General features: G+C 35.6%; 1 protein-coding gene across 8 annotated transcripts in view; it reads left to right on the top strand.

Annotated features, from left to right (window-relative positions):
• The window catches only part of CHM (CHM Rab escort protein), a 193,131-nt gene extending 173,694 nt beyond the window's left edge, over positions 1-19,437 (top strand). For 6 of the 8 annotated variants that reach the window (XM_010368356.2, XM_030934276.1, XM_030934273.1 and 3 more), the window contains exons 13-15: positions 2,135-2,233; positions 7,639-7,799; positions 15,736-19,437. In XM_010368356.2, coding sequence (XP_010366658.1) covers positions 2,135-2,233; positions 7,639-7,799; positions 15,736-15,927 — 452 coding nt within the window. In that variant the 3' untranslated portion in view covers positions 15,928-19,437. Of the gene's footprint in view, positions 1-2,134; positions 2,234-7,638; positions 7,800-8,329; positions 8,450-15,735 lie in introns of all 8 variants that reach the window. The other 2 variants (XR_004058395.1, XM_030934270.1) reach the window with 2 other exon arrangements.

Below are 19,437 nucleotides of genomic sequence, written 5' to 3'. Positions count from 1 at the left end.
TATAGGAATGCATATCTATTTAAGCACAAGAATACTTAATGTTTGTCCGTGACAGTGAGACAAATTATAATTAATAAACATTTATTGAATACCCACTCTAAGTAAAAGTTGTATTTAACAAAAAGGAGAAAAATCGACTCTAAAGCTTGCCCCTGCAAAAGACTTACAAGATATATTAAAATTAATAAACAAATGTTGAGAATCATTGAATTTTTAAAATAGCACAATCAACAATCTCTGATTTGAAGAGAACCAAAATGAATTCAGTGATCTGTACTAGAAGGTGACCTACATAGCAGGAAAAGTAGGAAGGGTAAGGGGAAAAAATAGTTATTCATACTTTAAATTTGTATTAATAGATCAATTAACAATGTAGCCTCTAAGCAAAGTCAAGGTATAGGGATTCGAATTCAGCTTATTAATGTCTTTGTAAGAATTGTTATAAAACTCATTAATCATGAGATGATAATCTTACACTTCACTACTAGACATTCTTCCTAGCATAACCTGAACTCTCTGTTATGTTGGTAAGAAATATAATGATATACTAACTTAAGTGTATCTCTTTAAAATATATGTCCTGTTTAACAGAACCAATAGTTTAGCCATTAAGATATTTTTCAAAATATACTTACTTATATCCAGGTTCATCTGCTTTTTCCCTACTAAACATAAACCAACAAAAAACTGGAAAATTGAGAACTTTGGCATGAGCATTTGTATTTCACGAGATTTTGAAATAAGAGACAGGATAGGTTCTCTCATATGGATGGCTGACCTTCGTAATTGCATACCCTGTTTAATTCAGTAATTATCTAGGAGGGTTAAAGTCTCATCCCCACTAATGCTATACGGCATTTGAAAAAAGGTAACCAAAATAATTTTTGTTATGATGCTCATTATATCTTTGGAAATAATTAGTACCATGCATCCTACAGTATCTCAGAACCAATGAGAATCATTGTTAAATTCATGTAAAAATAATGCTTAAATAAGGTAGACCTATTATTAGGCCTTGAGTAATTCAGGAACCATCCTAAAATATCACTTCCTTTGGTGCGCCTGGGAGGGAAAAAGCTACAAAATTTGATTTTAGTTGTTCCATGGTTATTAGAGTCCCTCAATTTATGCTTAGATATGTTTTAGAATAGTTGAATATGGAATGAATTTTGATAATGCAAATCTTATTCTGATGTTGGCTTTCATGATAAAATTTGAACTGTCTTCCTGGAGTTTAAAAAAAAAAATTCTACTAGTCTGAAATAAACTCTTGGGAAAGAAGTGGGTGTATCTTTCTCCCCCTACTAATATATTGGGAGGAGAAATTTCTCGGTACTTACTGTTCTCCAATATATTCTTTCTGCCATTATTGTATCTCATCCTAAATAACAGGACCATAAGAACTTCTTTCATTTGGAGATCCCCTTACTCCTTTATTGCAAAACACAGAACTCTTTGTTCTTTCTTCACCTTTTGTGCATAGGCCTGTAGGAGTTTTAACGAAGTTAGGCTACAATATTTTACTTCCGTGAAGGGCCTTTTTTGTACATGATTTTCTCTAACATCAACATTCTGCAAGGTTCAGGCCCCATAACTGTAAATGCAAAAGGAAAGTAATTTGAAATTCCTGAAAATATTATAGACTGTTTTAACCTATGCCGTTTTATGTGCTTTCAAGTATATGTGATTGTAACTAAGTCAGCAGTGTTCACCCAAAAGGTTTTTAGAGAACCCTGTAATTCGTAGATGATGTGTTGTTATCAGCAAACATGTATAAACAGATTTTTCTGTCTGCAGTGTATGAAGTGTCTTCTCTTAGGTAAATATATACCTCATTTTCAGCCTTTCTTTACCCAGTTAATCTTTAGGAATGTCGTAAGTTATAACAAGCTCTTTTCTGTGAATAAATGATTGTCTAAGATTTTCTACTCTGTTTTATCAAATTAACATCAACTGGTACTTCTTGGGTACTTGTTGGGTACTTCTTTTAGCTGTTAGTTAACATATGTTGTAGCTACCATGACTTACTCAGCTTTCTATTATCCATAATACCAGCTTCATGCCTTAAGTATGAGTAAAATAGATTTGTGATGAGAAGGAACTCAAACTTTTTTTTTTTTTTTTTTTTTAACAGATTTGGTTCATTTGACTTGCGCATCTTCTAAAACAGCAAGAGAAGATTTAGAACCAGTTGTGCAGAAGTTGTTTATTCCATATACTGAAATGGAGATAGGTAAGAAAAATAATTGACTTATGATGGAAAGTTAATGTAACCATCATAATCTTCTTAGATATATCATGAAAGTTTCTGCAACCTGAACTGAAATGTAATGTATTTAACAACAATTCACATGTTTTGGTAAGATGGTTAAGCATAGTGTCTGTCTAAACATGTAGGAAAATGTTCACTCTCCAATGTTAAAGGAAATATATACATCATACACACACACAAAAAAAGCATAATTAAGCACAAAAATATACATTTATATTTATAGTTACACAGAAAAAGGATTGTTAGAAAATTTTGGTGGAATTATGGGCCATTTTCCTTATAATTTTCTTTATTTTACAAGTGTTGTACAGAAAGCATATATTCCTTTTTCAGAAAAATGTATCTTCCTTTAAGGAAAAAAGATTCAAGTAATAGATTAAAATATTAATTGGCAGATGTAGAAATCCTTTCCTATCTAATAGTCTTTTTTTTTTTTTTTTTTTTTCCTTTTGAGACAGAGTCTCACTCTGTCGCCCAGGTTGGAGTGCAGTGGCGTGATCTCGGCTCACTGCAGCCTCCACCTCCCAGGTTCAAGCAATTGCCCTACCTCAGCCTCCTGAGTAGCTGGGACTACAGGCGAGTGCCACCACACCCGGCTGATTTTTGTATTTGTAGTAGAGACGGGCTTTCCCGTGTTGGCTGGGATGGTCTGGAACTCTTGACCTCAGGTGATCCGCCCACCTCGGCCTCCCAAAGTTCTGGAATTACAGGCGTGAGCCACTGCATGTGGCCCCTGATAGTCTTTTAATACATAATGTGCTAGTGATTTAATAAATATTTAACTCCCAAAAGTGTATATGCTACTTATTCATAGGGGAAACACATCTTAAAATTTTCCCCCTGTATAATAGGATAGCACTTGCAGCTGTGAATGGAGAAAATATGGCATATTTTCCGTGTAAATGATAAAAGAAGCCTTTTGAATTTTCTTTTATATGACGTGAAGGTGATTTTTATTATAGGATTTGCATGTGCATTTGAATCTTGATCATTTTCTTCCATTGATTTATATGTCTTCATTTGCATGTCACTTTTGTTCATGCAACCATTTATTTACTCATACATATTCTGTTTCCTTGCAGCTCATTTCCTATGTGGGTTGCTTATTTTCTTAATGCAGAGATAGTGCATAGAGGGGGGTTTATTTACATAAGAAGACAAACTGTTCTGTTCTTTAGTTTTTTTTAAATTTTATGGGTACATACTAGCTGTGTATATTTATTGGGTACATGAGATATATTGATACAGGCATACAATGTGGAGTAATCACATCATGGTAAATGGGATACCCGTCACTTTAAGCATTTATCATTTCTCAGTGTTACAGTCATTCTAGTTATACTCTTTTAGTTACTTTAAAGTTCACTGTAAACGGCTGTACTCACTCTGTTGTGCTATCAAATGCTAGATCTTATTCATTCTGTTTTTGTTTTGCACCCTTTAACCATCCCCACTTTTCCCTTTTCCTTCTCCATTACCCATCCCAGCCTCTGATAACCATCATTGTACACTCTATCTCCATGAATTACATTGTTTTAATTTTTAGCTCCCACAAATGAGTGAAAACACATTAAGTTTGTCTTTCTGTGCCTGGCTTATTTCACTTAACATAATGAACCTGTTACGTTCTTAGGGGCTAATATCAATTATGTTTTTTGGGAGCTATCCAAATAAAGTATTTGAAAACTTCACTTTAGTTTGGGAGTTAATTTACAAATTAAATTATTTTAGTTATAATTTATTAATTTGTAAATTGCTTATATGTTTTCTTTATTGGAAAGTATCATATAAGTGTTTGGATTATTAAAAATTGGTTGCCAAGGTAAAACACATGATAATATTCCTAAATCTAATATGGAGTCATAGTTTTTTCTTTTGGCTTTAATTACGACTATACTTTGTGTAGAAACCCTGACTTTCTTAATTATTTCTGAAATTTTGAATAATTATTATGTTGTAACTTCATTGTGTGGTAGTCTTAATGCACTAAATATGAATCATATCATTACTCTTCACTTTTTAAATGCATTTAATTTCCTTTAAAAAAATATCCAGCTGGGGGATATTACATGTTCATTACTTAGCATCCTCTATCCAATTTAGATTTTTAAACATTAATCTTAATAGTTAAAGTGATCCCATTTTGAAATGATGTATTGTTTAGAACCTGAGAGGAATTCTTTGGTAAGAACTATGTGCTCAGAGGGGTCCTCAGGTGCACTGAGGCACTGAAAAGCTAGTTTTCACTGACACATGGGCCTTTTTATCATCAGGATGAGGTAGTGGTCATATTTTAATTAAAATGTCAGAACAAATACTGTTGGAGTTATTGAAAATGAATCACCAGATAAAGTGAGCACTGGGCCATGGCAGGTCAAAGAGGCAAAGTCACCTGGAGAAGAGAACTCAATTCATTTTCCTGCCTAAATGAGGAATAAGGAACTTTATGAACAATATGAACTTTTAATACTTTAAAGCACATTCTTCTCTGTAGCAGAAGCCCCTATTTTCACAGATTGATGGATTTTAGTATTATGTTTTGATTATTTGACATTCATGTAATACCTTATGCTTTACTGCATTGTAAATATTGTAGTTTAAAACATGTACCAAAGGAATAACATTATTTGGGCTTATTTTCTTTTTGTTTGTATTTGAATTCTACATTCTCTGTGCTTCATAATCTTCGGTGAAAGTCAGCCTAGTCACCTTTTAGAAAAAAAATCTGTATTATAGCCATCCTAGTACGTGTGAAGTAGTATCTCATTGTAGTCTTGCTTTGCTTCGAACCCCAATGATTAGGGATGTTCACCATCTTTTCAAGAGCTTATTGGCCATCTGTCTATTTTCTCTGGAGAAATATCTATTCATTGCCTTTGCACATTTTTTAAAATTATTATTATACTTTAAGTTCTAGGGTACATGTGCACAATGTGCAGGTTTGTTACATATGTATACATGTGCCCCTATGACAGTCTCCACCACTCTGCCGGTCGGTATTACCAACATAGTTTATCCCTAAACACGGCATGCAACTGTAGACACCATTTCTTGCTTTGTTGTTGTTGTTGTGCTATAGTTGCTTTTCTTCTACCTACCCTATTCTACACTTACTCCAGTTTAATTTGCCCAACATCCTATTCTAAATTGCCTATTACATCTTTAGTCCTTCTTACTATCAAATTGAATGAAATGAGCTACTGCAGAAAACCAGTTCTACCACCGGCAACTTGTGATGCACTCCTAGGCAAAGCTCAGCAACTTTAATATTTTTTGACAGTTCTGCACTTCAGAACTGCGTGTTATTTTTCCAGCTATCTCTTTGCCTTCCAGCTGACCTCAAAGAAAGATGAAGCAATTATATCTCTTTAAGGTTTTAAGGTCAAAGCCTGATAATGCCCTTGTATCCAGAGCATTTATCTTCAGTCTGTGTCAGTTTTTCACCTTCCTCATGGTTTCTTTTCAAAGTTTCAACCTCTATGAAATTAGTTTAAATCTATTGGATTATTCATTCCCTCCAGCTTTTATTAAGTGAAGTGTTCCTTTGAGTTGGATCTTTAGTGAGATACAAGATAATCTCTCCTAGTATATACTTAGAAATGGGCTGGGCAATATTAAAGACTTTCCAGACCTTAGCCCACTTGTTAGCAGTGCTCCCCAAGTCTGGTATACCAAATCATAGGAGATACATTTAAGTACCTTCCCATAAGATTTGTGTGACTAAACTCACTAATCAGTTTACTAAGAGCCATATGGTGTTAGCTATAAAATATGAATTCCTTATGTTCCTTTATTTTGTCAATAGATTTAGCCACCTAATATGTTCCTACATGAAGTTAGTGATACCTTAGACGACTCGTAGATCTTGGCACTGGAAAGGGGCAGCTTAGGAGATCACTTCTTCCACTCAGAGTTTCTTCTTCCTATTCTACTAATAATTATGGATTATTCAGATGAACTAGGAAAATAACTTATTTGGTATTCTTATAGTGGAGATACTGTAAATTAAATATAATAAAATCCTGTTTATCCTGATGTGGGAAATAGGGCTTTCTTGTTAATTGAATACTGCAATTAGGTAAAAATTTCTCTACATTGATTACCAATTAAATAATAGTTATTAATGAGATAATTATGCCTTTAGCATTTTCTTTATTATTCATGAGGTGCTTCATGATCTTGGGCAATCTTCATAAACATTCATTATTATTTTTGTACAAAATTTGAACTTTTGTTCAGATTCAAGCTAAAGAAAACTCTCTAGTCAATGAATGTATCCACAGCAATATTTTATGTTTTCAAACAAAGAAAATCTAATTATAACAATTTTAAAGAGGAGAGGCAAATAAATGATTATCATATTAGCAAGAAATAGGCTTTATGCATTGAGATTAATAACGTTGGACCTTTTTACAAGCATATCGTACTTTGATCCTACCTGAAAATACAATATCATCAATTCAGAAATTATTTACTGAGCATCTGTCATGTGCTAAGCCCTATATTAGGGAACCAAAAACAAGGGAGGAGAGTAAGAACCAAGTCTACTTCATGTGTGTATCCCCAGCTCCTAGCTCAATGCCTAACACGCTTAATAGACACCTGCTCTTAAATGAGAGAACATGTGGTCAAAATGGCGTTCACTGTTAGGACTTCATTTTTGATATTTGTTGGTTGTCATTAATTTTTTAATCCAATAAGACAAAGCATTAGGATGTGAGTTAGGACAACAAAGTTTTAATCCTATATTTACTATTTTTGTAATAATAACTTTATCGATATATCATTCACATACTGTATGATCCACCCTTTTGAAGTGTACAATTCAGTGTTTCTTAGTATATTTATAGAATTGTCCAAACATCACTACCGTCAGTTTTAGAACATTTCCATCACCCCCAAAAGAAACGTCATACCAATTAGTGATCACCTCCCATTTGCCACCAATTTCCTTCAGTCCTAGGTAACCTACTGACCCACTTCCTGCTTATCCTAGACATTTCATGTGTATATACTATTGAATCACTATATAGTTTACCAAGTTGGTTTGTCCATTTGAAACATAAGGAAATCAATTTATGTTGTCTTCTGTCTTTATAGGGAAAATTTAAGCATGAATGTGATCATAAACCCTTTGATACTAGTGAGAAGTAATAGAAGTCCAAAGGAGCACAATTGGAGTAAAATCTAATTAACTTACTCATCAAAATAGAGTGTGTAGATGCAAGTTTACTGATTGTTTACATACAAAGCTCTGATTTACTACAATGTCTAGTCATGGCTTAATCGGTAATAAGCTACACAGTGTAGTAATTGACAAGCATATTATATTTTAGAATGTAAATAAAATTTATTTATGTGTTTAGAAAATGAACAAGTAGAAAAGCCAAGAATTCTGTGGGCTCTTTACTTCAATATGAGAGATTCGTCAGACATCAGCAGGAGCTGTTATAAAGATTTACCATCCAACGTTTATGTCTGCTCTGGCCCAGATTGTGGTTTAGGAAATGATAATGCAGTCAAACAGGTAAGGCTGTTGATGTTTCTCAGTTTTGTATTAGGATGTTGGTGTGGTTGGGAAATATTTTTTCCTCTGGGACGAGAGCAAAGTCTAGAAAAGCATCTCTCAATACCATTTCTGTAATTTGCCCTAAAAGTTTTTTCTATGTAGCTTCTACAAAGCTACTTTAAATATACTTTAAATACAGGATCAGGTATTTTCACTTTCTTGAATAAAATGTTGAATTACAGAGATTTTTTATGAGTTCCCTTGTGGGAATAAGGATAGAAGATGCTAAAAATACATATTCATAAATAAGAATTTATAATGCCAGTATTCTAAAGAAACATTGTTTCTGATTTAAACAGTTGAACCATTGGTATATTATTTTGAAATACATAAATTATTTTTTTTGATAAACATTTCAAGAAGGTTGTAACTACTAAGTCATATAAAATTAATTTTATAGTAGTCTTAATGCATTTTTTTATCATAGAAAAGAAGTTATAGCGTAGTTTTACATAGTTAACATGATTCCATTAATGTTTTGACACCAGTTCATGTCCCAAGAGCTACCATTACTGATGCTGAGGTCTATTGTAAAGTAAGGTGGAAGTTTGTGATAGCCATCCTGGTCAGGGCTATGAAGAGGCACAGACTGATACAAGCTGCTAAAAGTAAGCCATGATTCCATTAAGCTGAATATTGATATGTATATATAAATGTATTTCTTTGCCCTGGACAGGACAAAAAAAACAGAAAATATTTTTTGAGATACATTTCTAAATTTTTCACAGGCAGAACTGGCACATCTGTCCATTAAGTCAATAAATGGGTAATTTAACATCATTCTAAGACCACAGATGGAACTTTCATTCCCACCAGTGGCAAGGATCTTATAGTAGCAAATGTCCTGGTTGAGCCTGTAATCTAATTTTGAGTCGTGGTAGGAAAGCTATGTCTATGATGAGGATACAAACATCTGCAGTTTTTTTCTAGAATTCTTGTTGATTTTCTTCAGTGCCTGATGGTGATCCTGAATAATCATATTCAGCCAGTGACACCAAACAAAAGCAGGAAGTCACATCCATCTCTCATCCATCATTCATTCTGTTAATTTAGTAAGAACCCAAGATGGCTGAAGATCTGCATTTATAGCTTGAAATGATCAAGTCATTTTTACTTTGATGTTCTAATTTTTTGCAAGTAGAAATTGCCAACAAGTTTTTAGCAAGGTAGCTTAGGTCATTTTTATCCCTGAATGAACTTTAATATTTTTTAACCAAAAAAATTTAAGTAAGGGCTTATAATACAAGTACTAATGTATTCTAAACATCCGAACTGCATGCTAGAAGATTATAATTGAGGGATAATTTTATCATGAGGTCATTTGCTTCTCAAGAAGATAATCTTCAGAGGTAACATACTGTAACAGTAGAAAACAGTATAGTGCTAATTTTGGTACTAATTAATATATGCTATTAAATGTAAGCAGTTTTAAATTTGTTGTATAGCTTTTAATCTCGTCAGTTTTGGGGGAAATATTATGATGCCTACTTTTAAAGAGCATTGACAATATTTATAAATAGCTTGTGTATTCAGATAAACTGCATGCTAATTCCTGTGTATCACCTGTAATTATGTCAATCACTAATTGGCGATTTCTGGTTATTGGTATTTTCCAAATGAAGATTATCCATAAAGGCTCTCAGAATATCACCTAGACTTTGCTTATGTAGACAACACAAGCCCATGCAGATTTCTTTATTTTTAAAAAACAAATGAAATACTTCATTTTACCCGTTGGCAAGGTGACATCTTTTCTTATTTGTAAAATGTATAGAGGTTGAGTAATGTAAACTTGACACTTTTGTGTTCATAGGGAACTATTTGTGATTTGAAGATGCACCAAAAACATAAAGTGATATGTCTTTAATACCCACAAGTTCAAATTGTTTGCTCCTGGCCTCCAAGACATTCTCTATTGTCACCACAAAACCAACCTAAGTGATAGTTGCGATTCTTTCTGTGACTTGCTCATTTTTGTATTTTATGTTGCTTCAGGTTTGTTTTTATTTTTCTGAAACTGACATCTGAGATATCTCTTTTTCTTGGCAGATGTTGTTGTGTACCATTTACCCAAACATACTGCAGTTCCATAGTCCTCATTCCCAAGACATTGATGGCTCACTCCTTCAGGAGCCCCACCCTCTAGTAGATGTCACTACCATGGGAATAAGAATAAATAGTACCATACTCTTTGTATTTTACTTCAAGTATAAAATGAGTTAAATTGGCTGATGTTGGGCTGGGCTGGCAACCTAACTTCCATTTAGAACATGGTTTTATGGATAGATTAGCCAGTCACTTATGACGTTTGATACACAGCCCATTATTAAGTTGAGAGCTAGCTTTATAGATTGGACTATCAGGTTGTTCACATACTGTAGTGCCGTTTGTTTTCTCATGCCTTTGAGAGAGAGAGGGCAATTTTAGATGTCGTATTTTCTGTAGCTGCCATTCATTTGAGCACTTTCTATGTGTCAGATTCTATCCTTGGGATCTCATACATATTATCTTATTTGGTCCTCAAAACAATCTTGCAAGATAAGTATTTGTGATATCCCCATTTATAGATAAGGAAGCTATGTCCTAAAGGGGCTAAATAACTTGTCCAGAGGTCACATAGCTAGTAAGTTCTTGAGCCAAGAATTAAACTCAACTCTTTTGGATCCCAGTGCTTGTACACTCACCCAGTGAGTGTTATATGCTACTTTCAGCTTATGAGTAGGCATACATCCTAAAAACATTAAAGTACTATATTAATGAAATGTTTATTTTTGTTTTGTGTTGATGTATGTTAACTAAACTTAGAAATATTTTAAATAATTCACTTTGTTCTCTCTGTACATCCCAGTGTGAGCACACCAAGTTACAATGTAATTAGCACTTTCCAATTTTTTAACCACCTGAAATATTTCACCCTTGGAGCTAACTTCTGGCTTAAAGGTGAAGAGGATGAAAAGTTGCCAATTAACTATTCTGTGCTTAGAGCTAGGTTTAGTTGGCAAACAAAATGCAGCAGACCAAGAAGCATTAGATACACTTTCCAGAGCATGGCAGTTGACCCTAAGAGGTTCCAGCAGTTAGAGAGAGGAGAGATTTGGGAAGGACTGGAGTCCGGCTGTAGGAAATTGGCATCAACAAGGGCCAGGGCAGATGGGCTAAAGGTGGGAGTTTCATAAGCAGGTAGAACACAAGGAAGAGTGGTGTGACAACTGGCAACTGATGCTAATCTTAGGAGGCGGGTGGTGCATGACAAGATGTATGGAAGCATATGGTGTGGGATCCAGCCACAGGGACTGGAGTTAAGGGTAAAAGCTATTCTGTGGGAAGGAGGCAAAAGGGAGACAAGGTGTCAAACACAGAGGAATTGGCATAGAAGTAAAAGAATTCATAGTAATTATTATTATTTTTATACTTAATATTTGTATTAAATGTTACTGACATTCTATTTTATGCCAAGACACTAAGAAACCAGAGTTGACTAAAAGTATTTGTCATTCTGGAGGAATCACTGTCAGGTAAAGGAGAAAAGCATGTAAACAAATGACAGTGTAGTATGGTATATGTACTAATACATCCAAAGTCTAGAAATAATATAGAGGAGCAATGAGCTCAATCTAGGAGTCAGAGAACCTTACAGAGAGGGGTATAATAGATGAGTAGTAATTCTCCATCTAAATCAAAGACAGTAGAATTGAAACATTCTGGGTGTAAAGAATAACATTGGTACCAGCCCAGGATGTAAAGAGTAAGTATCGTGGTGTATTGTTTCATACAAATAAACAGGTATTAGTAAATCAAGAAGTCTGAGAGATGCAGGCTAGATGAAGTGGTATATGATAAGATCAGAGAAGGTAGGCCTGAAGGGTTTTATTTTCTATAGTAGGGATCTTGGATTTTATCCTATTGGTGATGGGGAGTCATTGAAGAATTTTAAGCCAAAAATTGAATAAACAGAATTTTATTTTCCATAGACCCATCTGAGGGTGGCATGGAGATGGATTATATGGGGGGACTCTAGAGGCAAGGAGACCAGTCCAATTCCGAGGCTATTGTAGTTGTCTGGTTGAAAGATGGTGCATGTCTGGGCTATGTCAGTAGGGAAGGAGCAGATGAAGTTAAGAGATAGAAGATAAAATTGATAGAATTTGATGATTGTTTGCATGCCAAGTGTAAAAGGGAGGGAGAACTTTTACAGATAGTAAAGATAAAGATGTAAGACAAAAAAGACCATTAGGGGAATGGAAGTATGAGGTAATGGCTTTGTCTGACCTAGATCCTGCTTCTACAGGGGCTGTGTTTCTAGCAAAGGAGTATGGTGAGTTCCTGGGATGGAGAGCAAAGATAGGCATCTGTAATGTTTAATTTCCAAATAGCCACAATAAAAAATGCAGTTAGCTATAGTTACCATGCTGTACATTAGATCCCCAGAACTTATAACTGAAAGTTCATACCCTTAAACCAACAGCTCTTCACTCCCTAGCCCCTGGCAGCCACCCTCAACTTTTCTAGATTCTACATATAAGTGAGATCATATGGTATTTTTCTTTCTGTGCTTGGCTTATTTCACTTAGCATACTGTCCTCCGGGTTCATTCTTCTTGTCATAAATGACAGGATTCTTCAATTCAAATTTGACAAGAGAGCAGATTTTAAGTATTCTTACTAGAAACACACATACACACACGCACACAGTGGTAATTATTGGTAGTGATGGACATGTTAACTTAATTGTGGTAATCATTACACAGTGTATATCAAATGACCTTGTACACCTTGAATATAAATAATTTTTGTCAATTAAGTATTTAAAAACTTCAAAGAAATTGTCTATAGCAATTGGCGTGTCCAAAAACATACCCTTGAAGTTTTTTTATTCTGTTACCCTGTCATACTAATAAGTTCAGCTTACATCTTGACATTTTTACTTATGTTATTATTAGTAATAAGGAAAATAGCTACCATATATGTTGGCTTAATCTCTGATATTTTATAGATAAGGAAGCCAAAGCTCAGAAATTGAGTAAGCATTCCCCAAATCACATAGCTGCTAAATCGTAGAGCCAGTATTTTTACTGAGGCTATCTTTTCAAAACTCATGTGCTTAAACAAGTGCTGTAGTCCTTAAAGTCCAGGAAATGGGAATTATATCAGAAAGCAAATAGTTGAACAAACAGTGAAGCATTTTCTTCATTTGAACAGTGGCTTGTTAAAATTGCTATATGCTAAATTAGACTATACCAGTATCACATATAGGCTTGTATTAGTCTGTCCTCACACTGCTATAAAGATACTATCTGAGACTGTGTAATTTATAAACAAAAGAGGTTTAATTGACTGACAGTTCCTCATAGCTGCGGAGGCCTAAGGAAATGTAAAATCATGTGGAAGGCAAAGGGGAAGCAAAGCATGTCTTACATGGCAGCAGGAAAGAGAAAGCGAAGAGGGAACTGCCAAACACTTTTAAACCATCAGATCTTGTGAGAAGTCACTATCACAAGAACAGCATGGGGAAAACTGCCCCCATAATCCATTCACCTCCCACCAGTCCCTCCGTAATACTTGTGAATTACAATTGCAAATGAGATTCGAGTGGGGACACAGAGCCAAACCATATCATTCTGCCCCTGACCCTTCCCAAATCTCATGTCCTTTTCACATTTCAAAACCAATCATCCCTTCCCAACAGCCCTCCAAAGTCTTAAAACTCATTCCAGCATTAACTCAAAAGTCTATGTCCAAAGGCTCATCTGAGACAAATCAAGTCCCTTCTGCCTATGAACCTGTTAAATCAAAAGCAAGTTAGTTACTTCCAAGATACAGTGGAATATAGGCATTGGGTAAATGTCCCCATTCCAAATGGGAGAAATTGGACAAAACAAAGGGGCCATAGGCCCCATGCAAGTCCAAAACCCAGCCAGGCAGTCATTCAATCTTAAAACTCCAAAATCTCCTTTGACTCCAAGTCTCACATCCAGGCCATGCCGATACAAGGGCTAGATGCCCACAGCCTTGGGCAGTTCCAACCCTCTGGCTCTGCAGGTCATAGGCACTGTGCCTGCTTTCACAGGCTGGCATTAAGTGCCTGTGACTTTTCCAGGTGCATGGGGCAAGCTGTCAGTGGATCTACCATTCTGGGGTCTAGAGGACAGTGGCCATCTTCTTACAGCTCCACTAAACAGTTCCCTAGTGGTGACTCTTTGTGGGGGCTCCAAGCCCACATTTCCCTTCAGCACTGCCCTAGCAGAGGTTCTCCATGAGGGCTCTACCCCTGCAGCAGACTTCTGCCTGGCCATCTAGACGTTTCCTAACATCCTCTGAAATCTATGCAGAGGCTCCCAAACTTCAGCTCTTGTCTTTTGTGCACCTTCAGGCCCAACATCACATGGAAGCTGGCAACGCTTGTGGCTTGCACCCTCTGAAGCAACAGCTCAAGCTGTACCTTTATTCCTTTTAGCCATGGCTGGAGCTGGAGCAGCTGGGATGTAGGCTATCATGTTTCAGGGCTGCACAGAGCAGTGGGGCCCACCCAGCCCATGAAACCATTTTTTCCTCCTAGGGAAGATCTCTGACATGCCCTGGAGACATTTTCCCCATTGTCTTGTCTATTGACATTTAGCTCATCATTGCTTATGCAAATTGCTGTAGCCAGCATGAATTCTACCCCAGAAAATGGGTTTTTATTTTCTCCCACGTAGTCAGGCTGCAAATTTTCCAAACCTTCATGCTCTGCTTCCCTTTTAAACGTAAGTTCCAATATCAGACCATCTCTTTGTGAACACACATGACTGAGTGCTTTCAGAAGCAGCCCGGTCACCTCTTGAATGCTTTGCTGCTTAGAAATTTCTTCTGCCACATACCCTAAATCATCTTTCTTAACTTCAAAGTTTCACAGATCTCTAGGGTGGGGACAAAATGCCACTAGTCTCTTTGCTAAAGCATAGCAAAAGTCACCTTTGCTCCATTTCCAAGTAAGTTCCTCATCTCCATCCAAGGCCACCTCAGCCTGGACATCATTGTCCATACCACTATCAGCATTTTGGCCAACACCATGCAACAGGTCTCTAGAAAGTTCCAGATTTTCCCACATTTACCTGTCTTCTTCTGAGCCCTCCAAACTATTCTAACCTCTGCCTGTTACCCAATTCCAAAGTCACTTCCACATTTTCAGGTTATCTTTTAGCAGTACCCCACTCCTGGTACCAATTCTCAGTGTTAGTGTCTCTTACACTGCCGTAAAGATACTACCTGAGACTAGGTAATTTGTAAACAAAAAAGGTTTAATTAACTCACAAGACCACATGGCTGGGAAGGCCTCAGGAGAGTTATAATCATGTCAGAGGGTGAAGGGGAAGAAAGGCACATCTTAATTGCTGGCAGGAGAAAGAGAAAAGGGGGAACTGCTAAATACTTTTAAACCATCAGATCTTGTGAGAACTCACTATCACAAGAACAACATGGAAACAGCTGCTCCCATAATCTAATCGCTCCCTAACATGTGGGGATAATAATTTGAGATGAGATTTGGGGGGGGACTCAGAACCAAACCATATCAAGGCTCTATAAGATATCATATAAGCAATATTAGGGCAATTGTATTTCTTTTGATATATAGAATGAATGTGTTTCAGTTCTCAACAATCTGAACACCTGATAATGAACCTGATGAGATACTGCCATCCTTGAAGAGTTGACCTGAATACATGTGTAGAATGAAAAGGAGAAGTCATAGAATTCTGAAAACAGACTTACAGAAGTTCATGTATTCTGATAAAGTACTATAACCTGCTTAAGGAAATTTTTAAAGATAACACTTAATTGTTTTTAGTTAATGCCAGAAATGCACACACATTTTAAACCGATTTCCAAAAACGATTTATCTTTTCTTCCTTGGCCAGGCTGAAACACTTTTCCAGGAAATCTGCCCCAGTGAAGATTTCTGTCCCCCTCCACCAAATCCTGAAGACATTGTCCTTGATGGAGACGGTTTACAGCCAGAGGCTTCAGAATCCAGTACCATACCAGAGGCTAACTCAGAGACTTTCAAGGAAAGCACAAACCTTGGAAACCTAGAGGAGTCCTCTGAATAATGGATATACACTGAACTGGATACCCAACTTTGGAAATTTCTGCTGGTCTCAGAGTCTACTTGATAGAAGGACTGTTTGAAAAATGTTAGAAAGCAGCAACAATTATAAGGCAAAATAGGTAATAGAAATCCAAAAGGGGATTTTGCTTATAGAGGACGTTACAAGAACACACAACACTTATAAAGCACATTGACTTGCTCATTTTGAATACCAAACTTGTGTGACTAGCAGATGAAAATTATAAATCAGTTGATTCTCAGGAATGTAACTGTGGATATGAAAGTGATCCTATGCATTGTTAATAATTCCGTGGTCTTAGGACAATTTTGCTTACCACTATGGATCTTTGTTTGAAAGCCACATTTTCAGAACCAGCTCACATATTTTCTTTGGTTATTTGAATTATATTTTCTTTATGGACAAGAGCATCATAACATAATGATAAAAACATATAGAAAAACTAAAGTATCATGATCTAGATAGAAGCCTGTATTTGGAATACAGATTTGTTTTGTTTTGTTTTGCTTCCTATGTTGAGAAGCATTGAGAATGCTAATACAAAGGTGTTTAGACATTGTTACGAACAAGTCAGTAGTGTTTTTTAGTATCAGTAGTGATATTTGTAAATTATTTACATATTGGGAAAGGTCAATAATGAAGAAATGAAAGAATGGAAGGAAAGGTGTGGATAGGCTCATTGATACTTGGATGTTCTGTCTGTCAAATAACTAGAGTATTAGGCTAATTGTCTACAGACCTAATTTAATCCTGGCTGTCCTTCTGATGATATGTGGTAAATTGTTTAACTTCTGAGCCTACGTTTCTCCATATATAAAGTGGAAATAGTATTACCATGCCTACTGTATGAGAATGGTTATGAAGACCAATGCAATGACATGTTTAGAATGGGTTTGCCAGAAGAAAATTGTTTTAGAATTTTCCCATTGACTTGATGAATCTCAGAAGTCTCATGCAGGAAATAATTGCTTGCTGTCAGTCAACAAACGAAATAGATCACAGCATTTTTATTGCATTAAGCTTTTTAAATGAAAATTTCTTTTTAAAATTAGTATTTTATAGTCTTACATACACACCAGTAAAAATAGTAACAAGTAGAATTGTGGTTTTGAAATATTACTAAGGAAAACACTCTATAAATTGTTAATATTCCTTTTCTGGTAGGTAAACCTGCAACCACCAAGGGCTCCAAATTGTGTATGACAGTTGGCAAGCCCTAAAATACACTCTACATAAAAATGTTAGGGCTGCCTGTAATCCCAGCACTTTGGGAGGCTGAGACGGGCAGATCACTTGAGGTCAAGAGTTTAAGACAAGCCTGGCCAACATGACGAAACCCCGTCTCTACTAAAAATACAAAATTTTAGTTGGATGTGATGGCGGGCACCTGTAATCTCAACTACTTTGGAGGCTGAGATAGGAGACTCACTTGAACCAGGGAGGCGGAGGTTGCAGTGAGCCAAGATTGTGCCACTGCACTCCAGCCTGGGTGACAGAGCGAGACTCTGTCTCAAAAGAAAAAAAAAAAAAAAAAAGTTAGGGCTGTACACAGGCAGCAAACCAAGCTACAGTGAAGTTGCCTGTATTTAAATTTTCTCAAATAGCCAAGCTCTGATGGTCTACTTTATTTGAGTAATAGTTTAGACTTACAATTGCCTGTAAATAAACAAATGAACTCTTAGTTTGTTTTTGTTTTTTTTTTTTTCCCCACAAGATCTGACCTATATTGTCTGTCAGGAAGCCATGGCTCCAATGTAAAGTACATAGTTCTTACATACTTCAACTGCAGCTGGTCCCTGACCTCACCAGGTTTCAGAGATTTTCTTAAAGGAATCCAGCTGTGACAGGTCACAGATTCATGGGAAATGGAAAGAACCAAGGAACGTAGCTCTTGCTTCACCTTTCTACCCACTGCAGATGTAGTTCAAGCCAGAATAATGGAAGAACTTAACTTACTAGCCTCTCAGGCTGCTCCTATCCCTATCTCCCAGTGTACAGCCCCTCCCCATCTCTTTAGTCCCCTTTCCTTCGCTTCCCCTTTTATAATGTCACATAAATCAGGGACAGTAGGATCACATTATAACCTACTTTGTCACAGGGATTCGATTTTTCTTATATCAAATCATGTTTCCTGAAACCCAGCTGGGGCATATGCACTCAATGTCTAATACATACCTATTAATGTACCGGGTATTGGCCTTGCCCCTGGATATCAGCAATATATTATAAAAGGCTCCAGTAGATGAGACGATTGAGTCTGAGTACAATTACAGTAAATTCTGCCAATAAAGATATTGTACTGTTACGGTCTTAGAGTTAAGGCCACTCGAATGCAGTATGCACATTCATGTAAACAGACAATCAGGGTAGGCCTAGAATAACCACAAAAATTCTGTTGGCCTTACTGCAGCCGCCTATGTGTAGAACAATGGAGGAGATAGTTTGTGGTCCATTATTGTACCCTGTTTCATCCATTAGCTAGCATCAGAATCTCTCTTTCAGGTAATTTATTAAATACGATTGAAATGTTTAAAAGTTCTTGAACGTGATTCGTGATGATTAAAATATCATATGACTGATAAAAGACTTTAAGAACTTTAGATATGACCTGTTGCCTCAAAATGTAACAGAAATTATTCTTAGAGCTTTCTTTTTAGCTTTCCTAATTACTGCAAATAAATATTTGTTTTTATAGTTTTAAATCTAAAAAATCTTTTGGTTTTGTTTTAAAACCTTAAACTAGAAGTCCTATTAATAAAATTAATATATTGTACATAGTGGAAAATTTTCAGTAGCTAATTTAAATTTTCAAAAAATACTATTAAAGAATTTTGATTCATATATTTAAACTTCTTAGTTATGCATGCTTCTTATTAACCAAAAATGATAATACCATTCAGTGTAGTGATCAGTATGAGAACCAATACCTGATCCTATGTTGCTGTTGTATTTTTTCCTAGTTGGTGTGCCTGCTCAGAAAAACATATACTGTATGTGTATACATACCTGTGTATATATAAAAGGTCAATTTATATATTTTTATATAGAAAAATGGAATAACAATTTCCCTACCTCCCATAATATGTATTTGTCCATATTAAAATAGCCACATTGATGATAATTTCTAGAACTAGTTTCTGAGATTGTCAGCCCTTCGTCTAAAATAATGGCAGTATTAATGATTGACTTCTGTCACTGCCATAGTTACCTAGATTGGCAGCCTTGGTAGCCTTTGTTCTAAAGTCCTAAAGAGTTCCCAAAAAATTTGTTGAAATTTAATTGCTAAATAGTAGTTGGTGATTCTTTACATCAGGAATTGTAATAATTTTCTTGCAAGTAAGTTATTTACTGCTATTGATATTGAAGAATTTATCTTTTACTCAGTTAATTTTATTATATGTATTTCAAAAAGCATGAATATATGATTATTCATAAATTGTACACTTTAACAGTAAGTTTTCAAAGGAAATAAAGACTTTTAAATCCATTTCA

Source organism: Rhinopithecus roxellana, chromosome 7 (assembly GCF_007565055.1).
Source record: "Rhinopithecus roxellana isolate Shanxi Qingling chromosome 7, ASM756505v1, whole genome shotgun sequence".
Lineage (NCBI taxonomy): Eukaryota > Metazoa > Chordata > Mammalia > Primates > Cercopithecidae > Rhinopithecus > Rhinopithecus roxellana.
The sequence above is the reverse complement of the archived record's forward strand: the minus strand, read 5'-3'. Positions and strand labels throughout refer to the sequence as shown.